The sequence below is a fragment of the Nicotiana attenuata genome, chromosome 3, assembly GCF_001879085.1.
Source record: "Nicotiana attenuata strain UT chromosome 3, NIATTr2, whole genome shotgun sequence".
NCBI classification, from domain to species: domain Eukaryota; kingdom Viridiplantae; phylum Streptophyta; class Magnoliopsida; order Solanales; family Solanaceae; genus Nicotiana; species Nicotiana attenuata.
The window spans coordinates 58,391,447-58,415,632 of record NC_031991.1 but is presented as its reverse complement, the minus strand read 5'-3'; the positions used below and the strand labels follow the sequence as shown (position 1 = coordinate 58,415,632).

General features: G+C 35.8%; 4 protein-coding genes across 5 annotated transcripts; 3 read left to right on the top strand and 1 right to left on the bottom strand.

Annotated features, from left to right (window-relative positions):
• LOC109224674 lies at nucleotides 214-1,902 on the top strand. The gene is made up of 3 exons (XM_019389207.1): nucleotides 214-381; nucleotides 481-635; nucleotides 942-1,902. Exons 1-3 carry the CDS (start codon nucleotides 353-355, stop codon nucleotides 1,643-1,645), a joined length of 888 nt encoding a protein of 295 aa, XP_019244752.1. The 5' UTR covers nucleotides 214-352; the 3' UTR covers nucleotides 1,646-1,902.
• LOC109223833 lies at nucleotides 2,519-6,659 on the top strand. 2 transcript variants are annotated; one of them, XM_019388274.1, is made up of 5 exons: nucleotides 2,519-3,018; nucleotides 3,366-3,486; nucleotides 4,233-4,453; nucleotides 4,781-4,954; nucleotides 6,289-6,659. In XM_019388274.1, the coding sequence occupies exons 1-5, from the start codon at nucleotides 2,812-2,814 to the stop codon at nucleotides 6,373-6,375; spliced, it is 810 nt and encodes a 269-aa protein (XP_019243819.1). In that variant the 5' UTR covers nucleotides 2,519-2,811; the 3' UTR covers nucleotides 6,376-6,659. The 2 variants fall into 2 exon arrangements, with proteins under 2 accessions (XP_019243819.1, XP_019243820.1); XM_019388275.1 differs by having other exon boundaries at nucleotides 3,366-3,453; nucleotides 6,289-6,655.
• LOC109223832 (chaperone protein DnaJ) lies at nucleotides 7,669-22,415 on the top strand. The gene is made up of 11 exons (XM_019388272.1): nucleotides 7,669-8,123; nucleotides 8,969-9,037; nucleotides 9,446-9,538; nucleotides 10,684-10,802; nucleotides 11,576-11,771; nucleotides 13,547-13,722; nucleotides 15,219-15,348; nucleotides 15,981-16,141; nucleotides 16,224-16,315; nucleotides 21,445-21,550; nucleotides 22,005-22,415. The coding sequence occupies exons 1-11, from the start codon at nucleotides 7,794-7,796 to the stop codon at nucleotides 22,048-22,050; spliced, it is 1,518 nt and encodes a 505-aa protein (XP_019243817.1). The 5' UTR covers nucleotides 7,669-7,793; the 3' UTR covers nucleotides 22,051-22,415.
• Nucleotides 23,082-24,014, bottom strand: LOC109224673. The gene is made up of 2 exons (XM_019389206.1): nucleotides 23,680-24,014; nucleotides 23,082-23,501 (listed from the first exon to the last, which is right to left on the bottom strand). The coding sequence occupies exons 1-2, from the start codon at nucleotides 23,953-23,955 to the stop codon at nucleotides 23,310-23,312; spliced, it is 468 nt and encodes a 155-aa protein (XP_019244751.1). The 5' UTR covers nucleotides 23,956-24,014; the 3' UTR covers nucleotides 23,082-23,309.

Here is a 24,186-nt window from a genome sequence, read left to right as displayed (position 1 = left end):
TTGGTCAAACAAATATCATGCATCTATTAAGCTTATCATTATCAATGTCAACCGGCTAAAAATAGGCACCTCGTTTTCATTTTGAGCTAATTATTTTCTCTAGATTTGAGGGGATGTATTCGTTTTCATCTATGCCTCTTTACTTATAAGCAAACGAATGGTATTTAACGCCGCATCATATCTTATTTCTTGTTTACTAATACAGGCCCGCGCTTAATCCACCTATAAAAGGTCGGTAAAATCAGTTAGCAGGTTCATTCTCTCTGTTGGTAGCTCCATGTAACTGAAATTTCTCAATTTCGACTCCTGATAGAGGGACGAACCAAGATTCAGAAAGGAAACGGAAGAAAGAATGAAGCGAGCTTCGTCTTTGCCCATATTGTACGTTCTTGTTAACCCTTACCCTTTTTCCCGACAAGTTCTTTTGCATTATACTAATTCTACTTCGCTCCGTTCTCCACCATTCTTTTACTTTGACAGGAAAACTGTTGAAGGAACTCATCACGTAGATGTCAATAACAAAGGGAAAGCAATACTTGATGATGAACTCGATGACGATGAGATCATTGACTCCGAGAAAATTAGCGAACCTGTCATATGCAAAACAATACAAAAATGGGAACCCACTTCACGAGGTAGAATAAGTTACTGTTTTCTCCTCCTCTGTTTATCTCTGTCTTTTTTCTTCCTCTCATTTGGTATCAAGAATGTGGTTTTTGTGGTGTAATATAATCCAGCTTCCCCACCAGAATGAGGGAATTTTCTGTTCTCTTGAAATTTTTTAGTAGCCCATCAAATTCAGGAATTGTTTGAAGTTCTTGGTTGCCCACGTTATAGAGTATTAATTCTGGCTTAATGTGTCAAGATTCTCATTACTTGAATTTTTCCAGACTGATTCATCTCATTGTTTTATGAAACTTGGGTATACGTGTTTTGAGCAGGGGAAGAGTTTTCTTGGGAAAAACAGGGTATATGGAGGCGAGAGCAGATAAACAGAGCAGCTAGATTAGAGAAACAGCTAAAAGCAAGATGGGCCGTCGACGGGCTAATTGAGGAAGAACTTAATCGTTTTCGGGCCCAATACAACACAGCCATGGTCCCTACTAAGCTCAAAGATATGGCCCAATTAATCATGCCTAAATGGACTCCTTCACCAGAACTAGCCACATTGACTTGGTTAGGCGATTGGCGGCCCTCCACAATATTGGATCTTCTTTGTCACTTGGCTCACTCTTCTGCTTTAGAATCAGTTGCCATTGAGGTGGCGTTACCGCAATTGATCAACGAGTTTCGAATTGAAGAGGCAGTGATTGATGAGGAAATGGCTGAAATCCAGGCTAATTGTATCTTCCATTTACCATTTGGCCCAAAGAAAGCCCAAAATAGAGAGCAAGCAATGGCTTGCATTCAATCTGAGTTTAAGAAGATCCACAGGGTTATTACTAAGGCCCAAAACCTGAGGCTAAAGGCAATGGAAATGGTGGTGAAGAAAGTGTTAAGCAGAACAGATGCAGCAGAATTCTTGGTTGCATTTGCTGGAATTCAAGACTTAGTTCACCAATGGGCTACCCAACAGAAAATGCGCAAAGATCCAGTTTGTATACGTACTAAAGCCCTGAAATCTGGTGGCTCAGAGACGCAATAAGACGGCCCATGATCCAACTTAGAGCAGTTCTAACTCAGTAAAGTAGGCCCATTTGAGTAAAGGCTAATCATATGATGATTGATGCTTTTCCAAATTACAATTAGTACTCGGTAGCACTTTTAGGGGTTGTATGCGTTTAGGATTTTTATTGTATCTTTTGGAATGATGCCTTAACTTTAGCATTAGCTTTTTATGGGCAGAAGCTTTTGAACTGTACTCTTAAACAATCTAGTGTAATTGCGTATATACTTCTAGTATTTCAATTCCTAACACTTGAATAGTTTTGTATACGTATTAATATCATTAATCTTGGCTTTATTGAAAATGAGAAATTTCTTACTAGAATTAGTACCGTGATCTCTCATATTTCGAATATTTACACTTTGAATCTCATGCCTCTATATCCAGAGGCAAAATCAAAATTTGAAGTTTATGGGTTTGAGATTCTGCGCTCTAAATTAAAAAATTCGTATATATTTAATAAATTTCTTAAGACAATATATAGTTTGAACTAAAATTGCGGGATATAACCAACTTCATATCTCACATATTAGCTCCGCCCTATCTACATCTAAATGTTTGGCTAAAAAAGTGCTCAATAAGTACATTTTCAACCTATTTGAGATGTTTAATATGTTCTCCCTTTAGTTTAAGTGTGAATTTTTTGGTTAAGTTTAAAGACTCATTTTTGATCTCTTTAGCGTTAAAGACATATAAATCCTTATATTCCAGACAAACATTATTTGCGGCAACATGACGTTGTACTCTCACAACCTCCACCATGAATTTCGGGAAGGACATTCAAACGCTCTCCTTTTAGCGCGTGTTTGTACTCCTTTTGCCCACATCAAACTTTCCCATCTCTTTTTTTCCTTCATTTTTTTATCTTGATGTCGCCGAAGGGACACAATTCCTCATCTCCACTATATAAAAAGAGAAGCACACCACAAAAGGAGACCACGATAATGCAAACCAAAGCCACCAAGCTAAAAGGAGTATCCCTCAAGAAAAGCTTCGAATCTCAAAACCTTACATCACATGCAACTCACAAAACCCTAAACCTAATCTCTTAAATCGGCTATCGTATAATCAATCTCTTTCTCAATTACTTTGAATTAGATTGAAAGATTGTTGTGAGTCGAATTGTTTCACACGGAGATTAAACAATGTCTGCAATTGTTTGCGGCAAGAGATCTTTCTTTGATGATTTACAATCGCCGTCGCCGACTTCAGCGTCGCCGCCTGTCTCGAAGAAGCTTCGCTGTTCTTCCTCCACTTCTCCCGTCCGATTCTCCTCTTCGTCGCCGCCGCCGCCGTCCCCGTCCACGTACATCGATCAGCTGAGAGCTTTGTTTCCTGATATGGACAGTCAGGTTTCCCCTTTTTCTTTTTAAATCTTTAGAATTTTGTTAGTATTTGTTCATTTTCAGTAATCAATTCCAAATTCATTTTTCTAGTTGACGATTGAACTGCTATCTTAACCTTTCATTTCCGATAAATGTGAAATGAATTTGAATCTTCAAAGGCTTATAGTAATTGCTTCGGTTATGTTTACTACAAATAATGTTCTTTTTAAATCAACATTTTAACTACAAAAATGGCAAAGATGCAATTGGCTATGACTGTCTAGGTGCTTAGACCCAATTGATTATTTATTCTGTTTTGCTGTTTGTTCTCCAAGAGAATTTCTGATGTTCTGAATCTCTTATTTACTTTTCAGCTTATTAAGAAAGCTCTTGAAGAGGGTGGCAATGACTTGGATGCAGCTATTAAGAGGCTACATGAGCTTCGCCTTGTGTATGCTGGTGGTAAGTCAGTTACTGATGGAGAGATGGATAATGGTACAAAATAATTTTTCCCTACTTTGATGCTCCAAAGTTTTAGTTCTTGCTCATGTTTATTATTTCTTGCATTAGACATTGTTATCCCATTTCTGAGGTTGGAACGAGATATATGTATGAGAATGTGGTTGATTGCCTCATTAATTTTATGTTGTTGCATGATTGTTGGGAAACTACAACTCTATGCCTTGCATCAGCAAAAATTATATGGTTGGATCATCAAAATTTTGTTGATAACTAATTTTGTCGGATCAACATTAATATTCCTAAAATGGTGCTTTGCTGCTGTCTCATATGGACGCTGGACATTAGATTTTGTAGTTCTTTATGGTCACTGAGAGAACATTTTCACTTTTATGAGAAGTTTCTAGCTTTGTCAAAAAAAAAAAAAAAAACAGTAGATGGAGCCTAAAAAAAACTAGTTGGGGTTGGCTATATCTGTTCAGCTGTATTCGAGCCTTTTCATTCCAATAGATGAGCAAGAAGGTAGCAATAAACTTAAATTGGAAAGTAAGTGCTTTTTTATCCCCCTAACTGCATGTCTATACCTATATTTGTTTCTATGAAGTTGTATGAAACTATTTATGTGAGCTCTCAGGTGTTTTAGATAAGTAGCCCTCTTATGTTTATCTATTTGTATAAAAATGTTAAGACCACCCGTGTTTGTCCACCACTTTTTGGACCTTATTGATATACCATGCTGTTTCTCCTGAATTATAAACCTTACCAATCAAGTCTCTTTGCAGGAGAAAAACCAGCTAGTGGCCCAGATGTTCGATCTGAAGGTCCTTCTTTCCAAAATAATCTTCCAGCTGATGGTGCAGAATGGGTGGAGTTGTTGGTCCGGGAAATGATGAGTGCTACAAGCATAGATGATGCTAGGGCTCGTGCCACAAGAGTGTTGGAGAGCCTAGAGCAATCAATTAGTGCACATGCCGGTGCAGGAGCAGCTCAAAATGTTCACAAGGTTGGTATTGGATTTGTGTGACCGTTAGATTTGTAGGTTTGAGCTAGAATAATTATTTGATGTCATTGTAGGAGACGAAATTGTTGACTTCCACATACTTCTCTTTTCTGCTATATTTGCTAAGCTTTCAACAAAAAGATATACTGAGTATGCCTGTGCTGCTTCAGTTTTAGTGCACTATGTCTTTTGCTTTATTGTGGTACTGTAGTGCTTTGTGGGTCTGAGTACAACAATGCTACTCATGTTCAGTAATTTACCATGTTGTCCTAATTTACTGGCATTCACCTACAATTCTTTTGGATGTTGACCATGTCACTTCTTTTTCAGGAAAATATGATGTTAAAGGAGCAAATTGAGGTGCTTCTTAGAGAAAATGCAATTCTCAAACGTGCTGTTTCCATCCAGCATGAACGGCAAAAGGAGTATGATGATAGAAATCAGGAAGTGCTGCAATTGAAGCAGTTGATCGCTCAATATCAAGAACAATTAAAAACGCTTGAGGTAAAAACTGGAGCTTTAGAGACTAACTTTTCCTGATGCGGCTCACTTTTTTCATCTGACCTTTTTAGTTTATTATTGATATTTCCTGGTGGTGGTCTTACTTTGCATATTGGTTCTCATATTATCGAACAAACACTTAATTCTCATATTTTTTAGGAGTAGTTGGTTAATACTATATAGTCTGCATTGCAATAATATACCTCCTCCATCCCATGTCATGAAACTAGGCATAGGTAGTCTAAGTTAAATTGGATTTTGTGTTACATTAATAGTGGTTCAAAACCTACTCCTATTTAATTGTTGGTGAGACTGAATCTGATAGAGAGGCTACGATCTTTAATTTTGACACGTAAATGGATTTACGTTTTTGAATTTTGTGAAAGTAGTATTAAATGATATTATTAGATATCTAATTGCAAATATTTTTGGTGTATCAGAATGCAAAGAGTGTTATAAAGTGGGATAAGAGTGAGTATAATACAGTGTTGTCAAAGGTGCGCTTAAAGCGCGCTTAAAACCTAAAGCGAGGCTCAAAACATGTTGAGCGCTTCACCTCGCTTTGAGGGCGCTTCAATGTCGCATCAAGGCTCTGAGGCATACTTTTCCTGTTCAACGAGTGTAATCCTGAAAATGCGACGACACTGAACAATTGATATTTTACTTTATCGTTATTTTTTCTTCAATTTTTTTGTCCATATATTTGTTATTCATGCTTATAATTATTGATCTTGGACTACATATACATATTTTTACTTTTTCTTCAGTTGCGCCTTTTTTCATTAAATAAAGTCCTCCACTTTATTTGCGCTTTGCGCTTAAAGCCCCAATGGGCCTTGGAGCTTTTTTTGCGCTTTTTGCCTTTGATAACACTGGTATAGTATATGTCATACTCTAGGCCTTCAGAGTAATAATTCTGCTTTTGAGAATGCCTGCTATACTTGTTTATATTGGAAGCAGAGATAATCTAGAAAAATGCAACATTTCACTTAAAAATGATTGAAACTTTGGATATTATACATCTATATTGTTTGGTGAAGCATTTTATGTCATTACTCCAAGCTAGTAGCACCTTTATTTTTACGTAAACAATTTTCAAAATATTGAGATAAAGATCTTTGCATTACTGCTATTTTGCAGTTCACATGTATTTTACTTTCGTCCTTGTTTTTAGACTCGGTGTGCTTTAGAAATTTTGCAAACCACTGTGTAGACCCCTTCCATATGCAAACATGAATAAAAATGGGAAAGAGTGTGTTCCTCTTTCTGTTCTCCATGGAATGAACGGGAACGAGATTGTCCCGTCAGAATTCCTAATTCAGTGGTCATCATTGCAGGTGAATAATTATGCTTTGAAAATGCATTTGCGCCAGGCTGAGCAAGGCAACTCTATTCCCGGACGCTTCCATCCAGATATCTTCTAGTGTTGAGATACATTCAGATAAAGATGTGGAACATACAAAGAATCAAAGCCCGTTGGCATCTTGTCAGCCGTGATATAGGATGTATTAAGCGAATTCTATACTAATATTGTTTTTTAGATTGAGAAATGATTTGCATGTTGAGTTAAGGCCACTTTGGTTGATGATCCTGATTAAGTAGTGTTGGAATGGGCATTATTCAAAGGGTGAAGGCCTCAAATATGCTAGTATAAGTGATATCAGGAAACTGGAGATTTAAAATGTCTTATTTTGCTTTCTGATATTCATTTTCCCATGCCTCTAGCTATTTCATATTCAAAATCATCCACTTGATAACCTGTTCTTTATAATAGGCTCAATCTGATCCACAATTTTATTCGATGGATGGGTTGCATTCCATCGTAATTGTTTCCCTATTAGTGGTGTTGGACCAATGTGAAATCAGAAAAATTACCCTCATTTAGTTCAATGGTAGTAACTAGTAACCATGTACTTTGGCAGGCAGATGAAGCACTAAAGTATACTCTTTTATGGCAATAACGCACCTGGTATGAGTTCTGGTCGAAAATTTCTTTTAGCAAGAATTGCTGGATTCGGGAGAAAATTGATAACAGAAAGTCCGTCTGCATTCTGGGTCCCTTTAGTTGTATCTGATTCTTGTTCTATTTGGTGGTAGAGTTACAGAGGGCGATTAAAGTTGGAGTAAATTCAGTTGAAAAGAAACTAACCTCTTTTACTTTGGCAGCAAATGGTCTTGAATCTAAAGTCAACAGAAAAAATGAGAGTTATCTCCGATTTTGAAAAGATCAAAATATCATAGTACAATTTATGAATTTTTTTTTATTACTCAGCTAATCACATAAAAGAATAGCCTGTCCTTTTCACGTTCTTCTCAAATATTTATTGTTACAATTATCTAAAAAAATTGCATTTATAATCATTTTCTCAGTTAGAAAAAACAATTGTGAATGTCTAAATAGTTTATAGTATATAAATCTGAGAGGTTTTGAAATTTTGTTGTCATCGAAAGATTATAATTCAAATAAATTTTTTTTTCTTGCTCAAAAGTTTCAAAGGATTAACTGAATTTAGCGTAGAGGAGTTGTGTTAAAAAGTAAATGTAACTTGGTGAGAATTTCTACTGTATTTCACAGTGCAATATAAAACGTGTTGTATAATAGAAACGCATATGGGCATTGAAGCGCGTCGCAATATCGGACCACATCTTTTGGCTCTCACCTCCTGTGTCTATAGGAAAACCATTCATCTCTTTCCTTTATATATTCTTTTTTCTATTTTCCCCAATTACCCAAATACCAATTCGGTACTATAGTAACAACGGAATGACCAAAATCAAACGGTTCTCTCTCTTCTTCATCTTCTTGTGAAACAGTTAACTACTCTCGACTTCATTCTACCCCATGAACTCTACGGCAATGGCCAGCACAGCTTCTCTATCTCTCCGCCCTTCTTCTCTCAGCTTCACTACCTCCGACCGCTCCTCCCATTGTCCCTCGCTTCCACCTTCTTCCTCTTCTAGTTTCTTCTCCGGTGGGACCCCTTTGTGGACTCACAAGAAGCTTATATCTCTTTCCTTTTCTATTTCCTCACAGTATAATAAGAAGATTTCAGCACGACGCTTTGGAAGATTGGTGGTGGTTGCTGCCGCTGATTATTACTCCACTCTTGGGGTCCCAAAATCTGCTAGCAGTAAAGATATTAAGGCCGCTTATCGAAGGTTAGCTCGCCAGGTACTGAATCTTTCGTATTGTTCCAAGATATTGGCATTGATTTATTTACATATTTCCTGTTTATTTTTGCGGAAGCGGATAAGTGTATCTCTGGTAAAATTAATTTAAGGTTTAAGAAGTGAACTAGCAGGTTATTTACTATTCAGTGGTCTTTCAATGGGAACAAGAGGGGAAGTTGAAGATTCCTAGGGACATGCCCGGGAATAATGTAACTCAAGTCCAGAATGTATGTAGATTGGGTTTGCAAACATTCTGATAATGGATATTTGCACTGAACTCGTGAATTAGCAGATTAATTGATTTTTAGTCTTCAATGAACCCTTATTGGATGATAGTTGGCACCTTTAATGCTTACTTTTGATCACAGATGGAGGGAGCGTTGCCACTACACATCATGAAGAATTATGATATATTGCCCTTGTATATAGGATTTTGAAATAAGTAACCTAGTTGCGGGCCATAAAATATATGCATTTTTTTGGATAGCGCAAGTTGCTAATTATAGATTTCCGTTTCTATTTCAATTATTTTGTGCTACTCAATCTGATTTTGTATGGTTGGGACTGTCTCTATTGTGATGGAGCTTAGACTGAAAAGATGTTAGTAACGCGTTATGAATCGTTGGTCTGCATATGGCATCTTTTTCTTTGTATTTTTTTATTCTTTACTTTCTGTGCGCGTCCATAACATACATACTCTAGTAGGATGATGAATCTTATGCTCGTCTTACAACTACAGCTACACTTTTGCCCAGTTCATTGGGCCTTCACTATTAAGATAGTTCCACAGCAATACATTATTCTATTCCCCAATAATCTGTTACTAACTTTGATGGTGTTTTATAGTATCACCCGGATGTCAACAAGGAACCTAATGCACCAGAAAAGTTTAAGGAGATTAAGGATGCTTATGAGGTAAATATGGAAGTTTAGTACTTTTAACATCTGATCCCAGGCAGTTTTTCTTATTTCCTTCTGAAAATATTGATCTTCTGGTATACGTGGCTTTTATACAGATTCTGGTATTGTCATCTCTATATTCCCCCCTCTCCCCTTTGCTTGGTGGAATTACTGTTTATCCACTTATTCAATCTGTTTCTTCATGTATTTACCTTTGAAACTGCAATGGTCGTCTGTCTGCTAAATCCGAAATGATCCATTTTCTCACGTACTTTGCAAATGGTCTGCTTTTTAACTAAGGTGGAAGTGCCATATTTTATCTTTCATACTATCTAAAGGTTTAGAATCCTGCTGTTAATATCTTGACATATTTCTCCTTTGTTTTTAACTTTTTCATGCGATTCTGAAGTTTTAACTTTCCAGGTACTTTCGGATGACAAAAAAAGAGCATTATATGATCAATATGGTGAAGCCGGGGTGAAAAGTACGGTAGGGGCCCAAGCAGGGGCTTACACGGTATGCCATAAATTCTTAGTTTTTGTGTTCCAAAAAGATAGCATAATTTTCTTTTTGTCCTTCCAGAAATTAATATTCACTTTCTTTAGAGGGGAAGTTTCAACTCATGTTTTCTGAACACAATACGTATGACCAACTTTTACTCTTCTTATGCACCAAGTGTGTTACCAATAAACAACTCATTTCCAACTTTTTTCTTAGTTCCCCTGCCAATTCCAAGTAGGACTATGGAAATGGGACAGAGAAAATACCAAAAATCATGGCTTATTGAAAAAAGAAGTACCAAATATCGTGATGATAAATTTTGTCACGTAGTAACTTGGCTCCTTTGATGGGAAATTTTGACATTTCCTTTGCTCAATATCGTATGTTTAGTTCATGCTTTTCTCCAAGTATGAAAGGGTCTGGAAGTAGTTATTTCCTTGGTGACGTTTAGGCGTGCCATCTATTTTACCAAGCAGTTCTACCATGTTCTTGTACTAAGCTTACATATACAATATCTACAAGTTTTGGCAATTACAGATTGCCAGTGTTTGCCCTTCCCGCAACTGTGAGTGCTAATTTTTTGCCTTTTCCTCGTCTCACCCTACTTGAAGAAGAAAATATATTACATTGTGAATTGAGAAGGTTTATAGATTCTTTTGGTTTCATTCAATTTTCAAATGGGAAAGAGTGCTGTTCAGTTATGTTGAATGGCATGACACAGGTAATATCAGCAAACTTTGCCATTCCTCCTCCCACCACTTAAAAAGCAGAAAATGTATTAGTTCAACCAAGATTATGTATTAAAAGAAAAATAGCCTATGAAGATAAATATATTATCATTTTATAAATGGAATGCGAACGGAAGAAGTTGAATCGCGGTGATGGTGTCTGTGTACTTACTATTTTTTGCATGCTAGCCGATAGATTGGGTTCTGTTTGATTTAGGAATGGCAGTTGGACTTGAGTCTAAGTAAATGTGTCAATGTGTACAGGTAGCATGCCCATATGCTATTCTTCTAATTTATTTACTTCTAAAAAAAATGGTAAAATGAGTAGGTTGCAGAAGAAAGTGGGAAGATACACAATAATTTCATGGTTATATGGAAATTGTCTTTAACTCTCATCTATTTCTTTTTCTTTTTTGGTGAATTCTACTGCAGACAAATCCTTTTGATCTATTTGAAACATTCTTTGGACCTTCTATGGGTGGTTTTGGAATGGATGGATCTGGGTTTGGAACGCGTCGCCGCAGTACTGCTACCAAGGGTGAAGATCTACGGTGAGTCAGAAGCTGATTGGAATAATTTGATCATAAAAATAAAAGCCTACACTAATTTGTGGTCACGGGTATACTTATTAAAAAGGTTTTGGTCACGGGTCTACTTCGTTAATCATGAGGAGGAAACTGTTTCTGATAACTAATATGCATTGCTACCATAGCATGACAGGTAAACTATAGGAAGAGTATAGCCTCTAACCTATCATATAGCAGTGGTGGAACATAGCTCCGTTAGAATGATAATTTGTAGTATCAAGTGGAACTTCTTCGAAATCATGGTTACAATTAGACTTGCTAACCATGCGGGCAAAGCTCATTCTGACAACTGATAGTCTCTTGTAGTTACGTAGTATGATTGGTAAAACTCTGGAACAGCAAAGTCTCTAACTCCAGTTCAAAATAGTGCTGGAGTCTTTATTAGGAATCAGGTGCTATCAGATATTTATATTCATGTTACTGATCTTTATTTACAACCTGAAGAAAAAGCTGAGTATGATATCAGCATACATTTGTGCTTGAAATGGTCTTTACATGAATTGCAGGTTTCCATCTCTTTAACATATCAATCCCCTGACATAAAGAAGTATGCCAAGTTCAAATTGGATTGTGTATACTTGCACAAAATGAAGCGTACAATATTATCCTACGAACAATGTATAGTTTAGAAGCATAAAAGTAGAAATAGGCACTTTCTGATATAAACTTCAAGTTGGCAGATTAAATAATATACTGGCAAGCCTAATAGAGTTCATTTACACTTCAATGCCTTTCAGTTACGACATGACATTAGAATTTTCAGCGGCTATCTTTGGAGCAGAAAAAGAATTCGAGCTTTCACATCTTGAAACTTGTGAAGTTTGTGCGGGAACTGGAGCAAAAGTAGGCTCCAAAATGAGGATATGTTCAACCTGTGGTGGCCGAGGTCAAGTTATGAGGACTGAACAAACACCTTTTGGCATGTTTTCTCAGGTAATAGCGTATAAATCTATTCCTTGGTTGGCTCTTAGATTACATTTTATTTAATTATAAGTTTGTTGGGGTTTCACTTATTATTTCTTTATCACTTTCAGTTGATGACAGAATTAGTTTTCTCTGTTAAAAAATGAGTTACTGGACCATATCCTCTAGAGCATCCTTATCTGATATTACAACATGAGCATGTTTTCAGGAGTCCTGAGTCATTTTTAAGAGAATCAATCTGTTTGCTGTTGCATGTAGAGAGAATCAGCTGCTAACTAGGGGTGTCAAACTTAGCCCATATTAGTATAACCTTCCCAAGCTGTCTAGTTCAGGTGGGTTGGGAATAATTTCATTGATTTAAAAGTTTGTCTAAACTTTTTCAAAAAGTAGAATTATTTTTCGTCGAATATGTTTGTGTTCATCCAGTTTCTCTCTCTATAAAGAAAAGAATATGTTGTAATTAAATTATAAGACGAACAAACAAGCAAATGAAACATGATTTTGAATTAGGCAGATTCGGTTATGACCAAATGTTCGGCCAAATTGACACACTTATCTTGACACAAGTGAACTTTGGGTGGTTTAGGTATGATTGATATGTTAACTCAACCTGTTTTAACCCGCGCAAATTTGGTCCAACTTGCCAATTTGACGCTCCTACCTTAACCGGGTCACTTTTGGAACACTGGGTTTTATCTGAGCACTGTTACCCTGATATTGCCTAGAATTAACTGTGAGGCTGACTGTACATGTTCGAGGAGATCAGGTGGTTTCTGGGTAGTGGTCACAACTCTCTATTTAGGGATAGCTCCACCTTCAAAGAGGCTCAGAAAATTTGTAGAAAGACATACAGTGAAGGGATGACTCAAAGAGGTTTCAATTTCTTTAGCAGTTTTGAAATAATAATGTCTTTCCATCTACTGTGGAGTATTTAGGTAGGCAACACGAAGCGCTTCTGAACTGATAGTGCTAAATCTGTGATTGAAATTAAATATATCTTTTTTTGCAATCAGTAATTGAAATTAAATACATCATACTTAATAGAAATAATTGGGGCTGAATTAAAATCCTTTAGCTTGCTTTTCAAAGAGCTAACATCTAGAATGTGATGATAGTTTTCATTATTGAAGAAACCATGGGTAAGGTGGCCTTAATTTGCATCTTTAGTTGATTTGAAAGTAAATAGTCAAATATAATCTGAAATCATGTAGCAAAGCAATATACATTATATGACATGACTACTACAGATAAATGATGAGTGCCCCAGGTCAGTCTTTCCATGCACAAGGATGTGCTAATGGTTGAGGAATCTGTAAGTTAAAAGATTGCTTGTTTGCCTGGATATTGTTATTGTTCCTCATTGGTTGGGGAATGTGTTGTTTTCTCCTTATATGGTTTTGGGAAACACTTCATGAACTCGTTTTTGGGTTGAGTTATGTCAAGTGTTCATTTTCTTAACATGGTACAGATCTATTGACCCCCATATTATATTATCCACACACTAGATCTCCAGTCCTGAATGTACGAGGAGGTGTTAAGTGTCCTACATTGGTTGATGGAATGAGGTGTTGTCTCCTTATATGATGAGCTAGATTTTGGGGTTAAGTTAGGCCCGAGGTCCAGTTTGTTAACAGATATGATATATTTATTTTACTTTAATCTTTCTGCTGATTGGTTGTTTGTCCTCTAGATTCTAACATAGCCTGGCTTTCTTATCTTCGTTATACGAAATGTATATGTCCATACTCATTGTTACATTTTCCACCTATTTGGACTATATGTAGGTTTCTGTCTGCCCAAACTGTGGTGGGGATGGTGAAATGATTTCTGAATCTTGTCGTAAATGCTCTGGCGAGGGGCGGATTCGAGTGAAGAAAGACATAAAAGTCAAGATACCTCCTGGAGTGAGCAAGGGCAGTATCCTCAGAGTTGCTGGTGAGGGTGATGCAGGTCCTAGGGGGTATGTATTCAAGCTATACAGTTGCATATCTATAACAGTCGTCTGCATAATTGTCCTGGGTTATGGTCAGTAAAACATCTCTGGGATTCTTGTATGTTCAGTAAAACATATTAACAATTATTTGCATGATTTTTCTTCTTTAGTCTTTTGGAATCAGTGTAATGGCTTTGTAATTATCCCCGGTGTTGTTAAACAGGGAGGACCTACATACACACCTCCAGCGTGGTAATCTTTCATCCAACTGTAGCTTCTTAACTGAGTCAAATTTGAGCGTTATATTCCAAATATGCTTTGCTCACTCTGGAAAGAGAAAGAGAAATAGGAAGCTGCTGCCTTGACTCCTTTACAGATATGTGCTGTTACTTTGCTATAAATAAGTAAACCCGTAACAACACCTCAAAAGATGAGAATAAGAGAAGAAAAGTTTGAGCTTCCCTTCTTAAACTTATGCTCACTATTTCCATGTTCATCCATTCAACCATGCTTATAATTTTCCAAATTCCATCTGTCAAATACCAGGTTGATTTAAAAAAGGGTTGGTTTGGGTTGGGTTAGAGAAGATAAAAGATGAAGAATGATAGTATGAGGCTTTTCATTGCTATTAAGATGATTTCCGATTTAAGAGTGTATTATAGTGTGTTTAATTTTAGTTATTCTACACAATCAGTGGGGCATTTAGTGGGCCATTTCTGTCGAAGTGATGTCACGATCTTGGTAAATGTAGGGGTTCCCTGTTGCTGTTTGGACATGTGAGGAATGCAAGTGACATTATTTGATTAAAACTAGCACGTCTGGATGACTATTCAGCAAATACTCCTTAGTCCTTGACTATGTTGCTCAAATCCTCCAAATTACAGCACTCATCTCATATTCTCAAAAGATGCATTATTTGGAGGATCCGAGCAACATAGGTCCTCCGTAATATAGAAATCTCTAATCAGTTTAAAAGGACTCCTAGCAAATATTGAACCTAAAGTAAGTGTACAAACATGACTAAGATTTAATTCCAAATACTTTGTATCACCTCTATGGACCTTTTGCTTCCATTTTTGTTTTATTATTCTCTAAGTCGTCTAAGTCTGCACAGATTGCTAGAGATTCTAGATCTTTGAGAAAATTTCCTTATATGTGATTTTAGGTCTACCTCGTCTTCTACTAACATCTTGAATCATCATGGTGTGAAACCTCCGGACTGGTGCACATGGAGGTCTAAAAAGGATATGATAACCATCTCAGGGGGGCATGTCATTTTGTCTTCTGTGTGTGTTATTTGCACTTTCTGTCGGATGTGATAATTTGCCAAGAGAGCCAATAGCCTAATATATCTGTCCTATCATTTATTATGCAATCGCGTAGTACTCTTCTGCTGGGCTTTACATTGTCAAATGTGAATATGCTAATCATATAGAAGAAAAGGGAAAGATATAAACCTTTAATGTGAATTCTGAGACACCGACTCTATCACTTGTTTATTGATCTTTGTCTTTGTTTTGCAGGGCCCCGCCTGGAGATCTTTTTGTTTATCTTGACATTGAAGAGATACCTGAGATCCAAAGAGATGGCATAAATCTGCTTTCAACAGTTTCAGTTGGTTATCTAGATGCTATACTTGGGGCTGTTGTTAAGGTAAACATTTACATGATTTTTGCCTTGACTCCCGTCATATTCTGATAAGAATGTGAAATAAGATAGTGATGCACTATAGCCTTATGTCTCTATACCGCTACTATAATTGTCTCAATGTAAATAATTATGTTATCCTCAAAATAAAGTATGTGTCGATGTATTGTTTAAGAGCCTAGGTGAATCAGGAATTCTGATATTTTAGTATGAACCCAAATTGGTTCTCATAGAAATTGGTGCTTGCTCCTTTCAAATGAGCCTCTTTGAAGGAATTTCCCCTATCAGATCCAGGGGGTTCCTACAGGGGCTAGGTACATCTACTAACTACTTGAAATATGAAACAGAAATGAATAAAAGATTCTGAAAGTTTCACAAGTTTTTAAATTTCTTCACACAACAAAGGCATGATAGTGCTGTACTCAACTTCTCCTGCCATGTGACAAGATCCTTCTATATTCTGTGTTTGTCCGCTTGGAAGATTAGTCTTTCTTCCTCGGTGAAAGAGGGAAAGAAGGTGTGAGAGAAAGAACTAACGCCTGGCATCTGTAAAGGCCACCTCATTTTGCCCTTCCTTCAATTGCCTTTATTGACATCATATTTCTTAGTGCTTTTGCTTCTCCTGATGTTTTCATCAGGTTAAAACAGTGGAAGGGATGACCGATCTCCAGATTCCTCCAGGCACTCAACCTGGTGATGTGCTTGTCTTGGCAAGAAAAGGTGCACCGAAGCTGAATAGGCCATCAATACGTGGCGATCATTTGTTCACGATTAAAGTTAGCATACCAAAACGCATCAGGTGTGCGAGTGTTAAGTCGTAGATGATGAACTAATTATACATGTCAGTTCTCTTATCTACTTGGTTCTTCTTTATTTTGCAGTGTGAAGGAACGTGAATTGCTTGAAGAACTTGCATCCCTAAATAAGGCATCAAGCATTCGTACAAAACCTCGACCAACAGTTCAGCCAACTGGTATATGACTACTTCTTGATTCATCATTTCCTCAATTATCTATACATGAATGGTAGAGATAATGAATAATGCGTTGTGATTTTTCACTTGTTTGGCTGATGGTATATATCCTTCCAAATAAATGCTACCTCTTATCTTGTCTGGAAGTAGACCTGGGTCATCTGTTCTGCAAGCGATGCTATTGATAAATATGAATATGAATCATTTGCGAGTTCAGTTATAGGTTTTGGCTACTTTAACAGCAACAGCAGGAAGTGTGGTATTTGGATAGTCACTTAAACACCCCCAGATCAATCACTACGTTTGACTTGGAAATTTGTGAGATTCTTCAAGAAGTTAAAACTGATGCAAAAATCAAAATACGGAGAACAAGAGGAATATATTATTTTACTTGTGAATTGAGAAATGAAGTAATTGATTCCACCCCATACTATATAAACAGTGTACCCAGACTTTTGTGTAAGCGGGTTCAGACAGATATTAAATTCATCGACATTGTCTAACCGTACAAGTAATAATATTGGACATAACAAACGAGTTTTAACCTCCGCTCTTTATGTTGTTTCATAGCAAACCTCATAAAGTATTTGCCCGCTACTCTTTATTTTCTTTTGAGGTCGTGCTCTAAAAAGCAAAAAACAAAAAAAATAACAACAAATCTTCATATGTGCTTTTTAAAGTATAACCATTTATTAAAACTTCAATTTTTATTTTTAAATTCTTTCACTTCACTAAAATCAATTCAATCTTTACCAAAATACTAAGTAATCTTCTTATTTAATTTATTAAATCTAACAATTAACAAGTGCTAAAACATTTATTAAAATCTAATCAGTGCTATCACTAACAATATAAATGATTAAAAGCTAACATAAATTAAAGATTTTAATAGTATAAGAATTTAACAAATAATAAAACAAGAAACTGTGAGGATGCAACGACGAGGAATAGGTAAGTAAAACAGTTTAAAATATTTGAAACATTCAAATTAAAAAGGTGTAAATTTAAGACATAAGAATATTTGAAGAAAAGATAAAATGTTATGAAACAATAAAAGAAGAAGAAGAGTATTGCAGAGAAAAGTAGATGGAGAATATTCTTATTGATTTTGGGATGAATTACAATAGAATAGAACCCTCTATTTATAGGGAGAGGGTGACTTAGCCACCAAGCAATGAACCCTAGAATCTCTCTAAATATAGACATTCACCATAAATAAAATTCTATTTATAACGCTCCCCCTTGAATGTCTACCTTAACTAAAATAAAACTCAGTGGGAAAAAAAATTCTAGAGAAGGAAAAAGAGTACACATATCTAACAGTACGCCTTTTGGTTGCCTCGTTAAAAACCTTGCAAGGAAAACCCAGTGGGACAAAACCTTGTAAGGGAAAAAGAGTACAACGCGTATTAACTCCCCTTGATGAGCATCAATTCACATCCTTAAGCATTTGCATTCCAATCTTGTGCACCATCTTCAAAAGATCGTTGGTAGATATTTGATAAACAATATCAGCCATATTAACTTCAACGAATTTGTTTCACCTTGAAATCATCCCTGATAGATGTATTGTCTTCATATGATCTTGTTGGAATCATCATTTCAATATCTTCACACAGGGGTGAAAACTCTTGCTATCATATTATCATGCTTATAGTTATAGCAAGATACATATGTGCACAAATTGCATTTAGGATATAGTACTTCATGACCATGAATTCTATATGCTTTAAGCAATTTAAATCCTTTAAGGATTTTTAAGTCATATAATCCATATAATAGACTTTAGATGCATGTCAAGTTTTCATGTCATGCTAGACATATAAGATATCAAAAACTGATTGCACATACCATTGACTTATACTTTCAAGTATTTGAACTACATGTTCAAAACTACATGTCTTTCGTATGAAACCAATTCTATTCGAATTGTTTCTCCAGACTTAAGATCCTCATATATATTTAGTGCTATAATCAATGTCGTCGACAAATATTTTATATCGGTTCCGACCTCCTTTTTTTTCTTCATAAAGACATAACATAGAGATCTCTTCATTCATATATTCAGGTACCTGAATCTCTCTGAGATTTTATGAAGTGTTATGTCATATGATCTTCTAGATCACTTGCCTCCTTTGTTATGATCGTCCTTCTAGGACTTAATAGGAGCATTTGCAATGAGAATATAGTTACTTTCTTTGGGTCAGCAAATGCATCTGGCATGCTTTGCAATAAATTGCACATGAATTATCCTTTTATGCACTTCAAGTTCATATTATTTTATTCGGGGATCTAGATGTATAAATGATAATTCATTCCATGTAACTTTTTCCCAACTGTTGTATCTTGTCTCCCCCTCATGTTAGAAAAACTAACTTGTTTCCTCAACTTTGAGAACCCATCTTTGTGTGTTATGGTGTTAATCAAAATATACACCGCACATCAATAATAATAAGATGAAATTATTTGGTTCCTGACCCTGAACCACTTGTGAGGGGAGAACATAATATATTTTGGTATATAACGTATATCAAATTGATATAGATAACTTTGTTCTCATAAGCAATTGTTTAGCTATTAAGTGGAGGCACTCAATAAATTATTTTGCTAAATCAACTGTGATGTAAACCAACTTATCAAGATAAACTATCTTGAATAAAAAATCTGGAAATTATGCTCTAAATCAAATTATTGAGCAAGTTACCTCGCAAACACCGTGTTGCGGGTTAATAATAATCGCACATGTAACCATCTCATAGATGCATCTTATGTGGTATACATGGCAGGTGAATGGGCCAATATTCACCTTTGATATTTCCAGCATTCATGGGATTCAATCCCAATTTTAGTTGGTATATTAATTAATGAGAACATACAACATAAGAGAATTCGTAAAGAACTTTCTAGTTCTTTAATATTTACCCATGTGAATTCTCTTTTATTTTTGCACATCATACTTGAAATTAACATGGCTAAACCAATTATGCCAACTGGATAAATTATCAATATTGATAAACTTCAGGTTTACACCATGATGTGTGCAATTATGAATAAACTCCAAGTTTATTATGATATGGGTTTTTATATCAATAAATATTCACTTCATTATGGTATTCTTTTGTTTATGTAGTACAAATTGGAGAATAAAGCGGGTAGCTCTTCACATGCATATTACCCAGTTACAAGTTGTAGTAATAGAAGATATTAAATTTTTCTTTTATTTATAGTCTCAATATAATCAACCGCTTTCGCGTATACTTTGGAAACTGAATAAGTTTCTTTGAGACTTACTACAACACAATACCATATTGGTAATTAATTGTGTTTCTCCAAAATAGTATAATTGGTTGAGTTCTCAATTAATTTTGTAGTACCACATATTCATCAACACCCATATGGTGAATATCTCTTTTAAAGAGAAAGTTATACCATTATGGTTATGGTCAAAATTGTATGCAAGATCTGTTTCTTGCATATTACTGTTGTCTTTTAATAATCACAATGCCAAAATATTTTGGCATACAATCAATGACCATTCATGCCATAATAATGACATTATTTTCTTGTATCATCTCAAACCTCCTTCTAGAGGTGAGTGTGGTATATTCATTTCCACTAGCACGTTCATATTCTTCCAAGAATGAATATGTATTCGTAAATCAGATGTTGTCACATTCACATCATGAATGGACCAAAATCATCTATATGTGCTCTACAAAATCTCATGTCAAATCGATGACAAATATTTTTCACAGAGTGAAAGATTATTTTGAGAATCCTTATTGTTCTCATTACCACAAATGATGACGATTATAATTTCGTCTATTGCCACGTCCATATCCATTGATACATTCATAGTAATAATTTTGTCTTTTTTCAGACTTATCACATACTGCTATCACATTCTCTTAAGGGAATGAGAATGGAGCAAATTCAATGGGACGGGTTTCCACTTCTTGTGCTCATAATCATACATGAATTTGATCATGGCAAGACATAGAAATTTTACCACTTCAGGTGGTTATAATTTCTACAAACTCCATTAGAGTTGTAATCAAAATTTATTGTCTTTGCTTGTATTTAAAATTAAATTCCAGAATAAAAGAGAAAAATACGGTAATATACACACCTTAAATCCAGAATTTAATCATGAAGGAAATTCATAGAACAATTGACAATCATTATGATCAATCCCAAAGCTTCTACTCAATTGATTAGAGTCTCGTGCTGATAACGTATTATAAAACAATAAAAGAAGAAGAAGGTATTGCAGAGAAAAGTAGATGGAGAAAATTCTTATTGATTTTGGGATGAATTACAATAGAATAGAACCCTCTATTTATAGGGAGAGGGTGACTTAGCCACCAAGCAATGAATCCTAGAATCTCTCTAAATATAGACATTCACCATAAATAAAATTCTATATATAACATAAAGAAAATTATTATATATGTTTAGACATCCGTAGTCCAGAAGTAGTGAACACAACAGGAACCATTTTTAAAATAAGAACAAAGGACTTGTAAAAAAACTGTAGGAGCACGGACTCGAACTTGAGACTTGCAAGTAAAAATGACCCCACTTGAGCCATCACGCCAAAGACTTTGTATCTGTCAAGCGTGTTCAACTTTTTGTTTTTGTACGTGATCTGTATCTGACCAAAATAATTCTCCCATAAAAATAATGATATTTTTGACGAAGCGGGTTCAACTGACCCCGCTTGAAACAATGTGGGTCCACCCCTGTATATAAATTATCCTTCACGTTTTCTTAACCTAGAATATTAGTGGGAGAGGAAATCCTTTTCTGAGAGTGCTCTCGGAAACAATATAGAGCACTTGATTAGGAACTACAGTCAGGTGTCAGAACCCTTCCTCTGTACAACTATCCCAAAAAAGTACTTTTCACTCCGAGGATAAGAAAATCATGTTCTGAATCACTCTCAGTGTCAAAGGTTAGAAATTCTCCTCACTCAAAAGAAAAACACCTGTTGCTCTAAATGTAGGAACATCATAATCAGGTTTGAGTAAACCAAAAGCCATTGCGCTTGGGTGTCAAAATGAATATCTCATTTATAGTCGGTCCATTCCTCTAGCATAAGAATTGACCCATGTTATTCTGCTTTGCAGCTAAAACTACAGAAACTCCAGTAGATTCAGATTCAAGTACAGCAAAAACCGATGAGTCATCGGAAGATCAAGATGATCCATTGAAGAAGTTAACAGATTTTGCTGGGTAAATTTCTTGACATTACTCTTTAGTTAGGATTTTTCTTAGAAAGTATTTAGTTCTTGGTAATTTAGCCTTCACGTGAAAGATGCTTATGTTGTTAGAACCATGGAAATCACCTGTTTCCGGTCTAAAACCATGGTAGAGTCCATGATCATTAACCATATAAGTGGTTTTGCTGTATGAATTGCGCAAACGTGCTAGGAAATACACATTACTTACATTCACAGAGTGTAGAATGAAAATTTACTTACAGGCGTATATTTTAGCTCGGTGTTGGACTTTTTGGTTTACCAATAAAATTTGCACCATCCCTGACACTTCTTATTAGCATCGCCCTTAATTCTGCAATAATTAATCTTATCCACGTTTTGGTTTAGTTTCCTTTAAAATTCAAGCGCTCTAATTTTTTTTCCTGTTTCCATATTTCTTGCTCCTAAGTAAAGGCTTGTGATTGCAGGTCTGTCGTGAATGGTGCACTAAAATGGTTAAGAGACAACCTGTAATCCTCAGTTATGGGATACTGCTTCATACAATCCTCTTTTATACAGCAGTGGCATTGAATTTTATGATCCTCAGAATAGCCTCTATAGGATCTTGCGGCGCTTTATTTCTTAGAATAACTTTTTGTTGATTCTGCCCGAGAAATTGAATCCAGCCACCCATTTTTTTTTAGGAAACCTGATTCTTCGCCCTTGTAAATTTTGGCAATACTTCTTCTCCACCTCAAACAGGTCCATGAGTTGGATTCTAACAGCTAAATTGTTATGTAAGAAAATTTGTATGTCACAAGCATTTACCAGAAACGAAGAAAAGTCGGAGCATTTTGGATTTCCTTGTATCTTAATGGAGTTAGATTGCTATTTGCTTCTATCTTTGTCCATTAAAAATGATATGTCGTGGGCAACACAACACTCATGAATCTGAGGGAAACACGAAATTCATCTGATGTTTGCAATTGTTAAAAAATATTTGTATTTTACTTATAATACTAGTACTTCACAGGACATAAATGTGAAATACCGATAATTATCTTTGCATCGTTGCAGATAAAATACGTCACAGCCACATAACTTTGTATTACGATGCCCAAGCATTTATCTCCAGTGCATCAACAGACTGTTGAAAGTGCAAATGTATGAGGTGGACGAATGTCTAAAACCCAAATAAATCATCATTAATAAAGCATGAACTTCTGATATCTTTTGCGGATATCCTGCCTAATTGTAAGTTAAGTAGATTTATCAGTTCCCAAACTCGGTGTTAAAAAGGCATCACCGTAATAATTGCGTCCCCCATAATACTTACCGTCCAATTGTTGGTGACAGAGTTTCACCACGCATGCTTTACACTGAAAAAAGAAACCACAAGATTATGCGAACTACTCGTCCGTTGATTCTTATTTGTCCACTACGCTAAAAATATATTTTTATTTTTACTTGTTTACTATATTAAATCAAGAGAAAGACATTTTTCTTCCTTTATGTTTAACCTTATCATTAACTAACTACTCATTGCCCGAACCATTTCCAAAGACTTTTGTAAATGCTATCATTATTGTGGGTTCGTCTATTTTCTACGGGATTACAAAGTCAAAAAGTAAACAACTAAGAATGAATGGAAAATAATATCCGACCATTTTGAATAGGATAAAACAATTGGATACAAATTACAGAGTTCCTAACGCCCATTGCCCAGACTTTCCATTTTGGTACAGTCCAAGAGATTGCTGCAGAGCTTGTTCATCCAAAAATGAGCGTGATTGTTACTCATTTGAATCTGCACGACTTTGCAAAAACAAGAGCACAGCGGCAACAACCACCGGAGCTGATATCATCAAGAGAGCCAATGTAATATTTGGTCTTGTTATCTCTGGGAAAATAACGCTTCCGTACTTTATTGCAGCTCCTCCCGCGACTGAACCCACTCCCAGTTTTAATAAGAAGTTTACATCCTCCTGCTTGTCATAAAATTTCACAACGACATCACAAGTGAGTAGTAGTATGTATAGTAAAATAAGATACAATAAATTACTCGTTAAGATTTTGAAAATATTGCCAAAATGATCGTGAAAATTGTGATTAACGAAAAGTTAATTGTTCTGAGAGGAGTTAAAGGGAGAGACTGCGGGTAACCTGTGGTAGGAAAGGAAAGCCAGATTCATCAGTGCTGGGATTTGGTTGGTCAGTTTTGGGGTCGGAAGCTCGGGCAATTATGGGCGTCTTAAAGGAGGAAATCATTCTGAAAGATTTTGGAACGAGGAATCCAACGGATGCAGACGGCGGCTGAAGAGACGACATTGAGGTTGAGGCGGAACATCTCGCCGGAAATTTTGTAGGTCGCAATGCGGCAGCCTCCATGTCCTCAAATGGCAACTGAAGCTCCACTGGAAGTATACACAACAGCCACATAAATTTAACTACTACTCATCCAATGGGCAGAAGAGGGCGTTGACTAAGCTTATAAAACTTGCTTATAAGCCGCTCCTAAACTAAAATCAGTTTTGGTCGCCCAACTTATGACTTTTTAACACTTTTAGTTTGATCATGTTTTTACTAGTTTATTCTTTATAATATTTTTTAATTCACAAAATATTTTTTCTAAAATAAATTTTCTAACTTTCTCTTCGTTCCATATTCGTT

Bases quoted from the DNA above. Each gene is read 5' to 3' on its own strand.
- LOC109223832 (XM_019388272.1), top strand. From the start codon at position 7,794: ATGAACTCTACGGCAATGGCCAGCACAGCTTCTCTATCTCTCCGCCCT. The intron at 16,142-16,223 runs GTGTGCGAGTGT...TTTATTTTGCAG, and splicing joins AGCATACCAAAACGCATCAG to TGTGAAGGAACGTGAATTGC. The intron at 21,551-22,004 runs GTAAATTTCTTG...TTGTGATTGCAG, and splicing joins AAGTTAACAGATTTTGCTGG to GTCTGTCGTGAATGGTGCAC.
- LOC109223833 (XM_019388274.1), top strand. From the start codon at position 2,812: ATGTCTGCAATTGTTTGCGGCAAGAGATCTTTCTTTGATGATTTACAA. The intron at 3,487-4,232 runs GTACAAAATAAT...GTCTCTTTGCAG, and splicing joins TGATGGAGAGATGGATAATG to GAGAAAAACCAGCTAGTGGC. The intron at 4,454-4,780 runs GTTGGTATTGGA...CTTCTTTTTCAG, and splicing joins CAGCTCAAAATGTTCACAAG to GAAAATATGATGTTAAAGGA.
- LOC109224673 (XM_019389206.1), bottom strand. From the start codon at position 23,955: ATGTGGCTGTTGTGTATACTTCCAGTGGAGCTTCAGTTGCCATTTGAG. The intron at 23,502-23,679 runs GTTACCCGCAGT...TATGACAAGCAG, and splicing joins GCTTTCCTTTCCTACCACAG to GAGGATGTAAACTTCTTATT.
- LOC109224674 (XM_019389207.1), top strand. From the start codon at position 353: ATGAAGCGAGCTTCGTCTTTGCCCATATT. The intron at 382-480 runs GTACGTTCTTGT...TTACTTTGACAG, and splicing joins GCTTCGTCTTTGCCCATATT to GAAAACTGTTGAAGGAACTC. The intron at 636-941 runs GTAGAATAAGTT...TGTTTTGAGCAG, and splicing joins ATGGGAACCCACTTCACGAG to GGGAAGAGTTTTCTTGGGAA.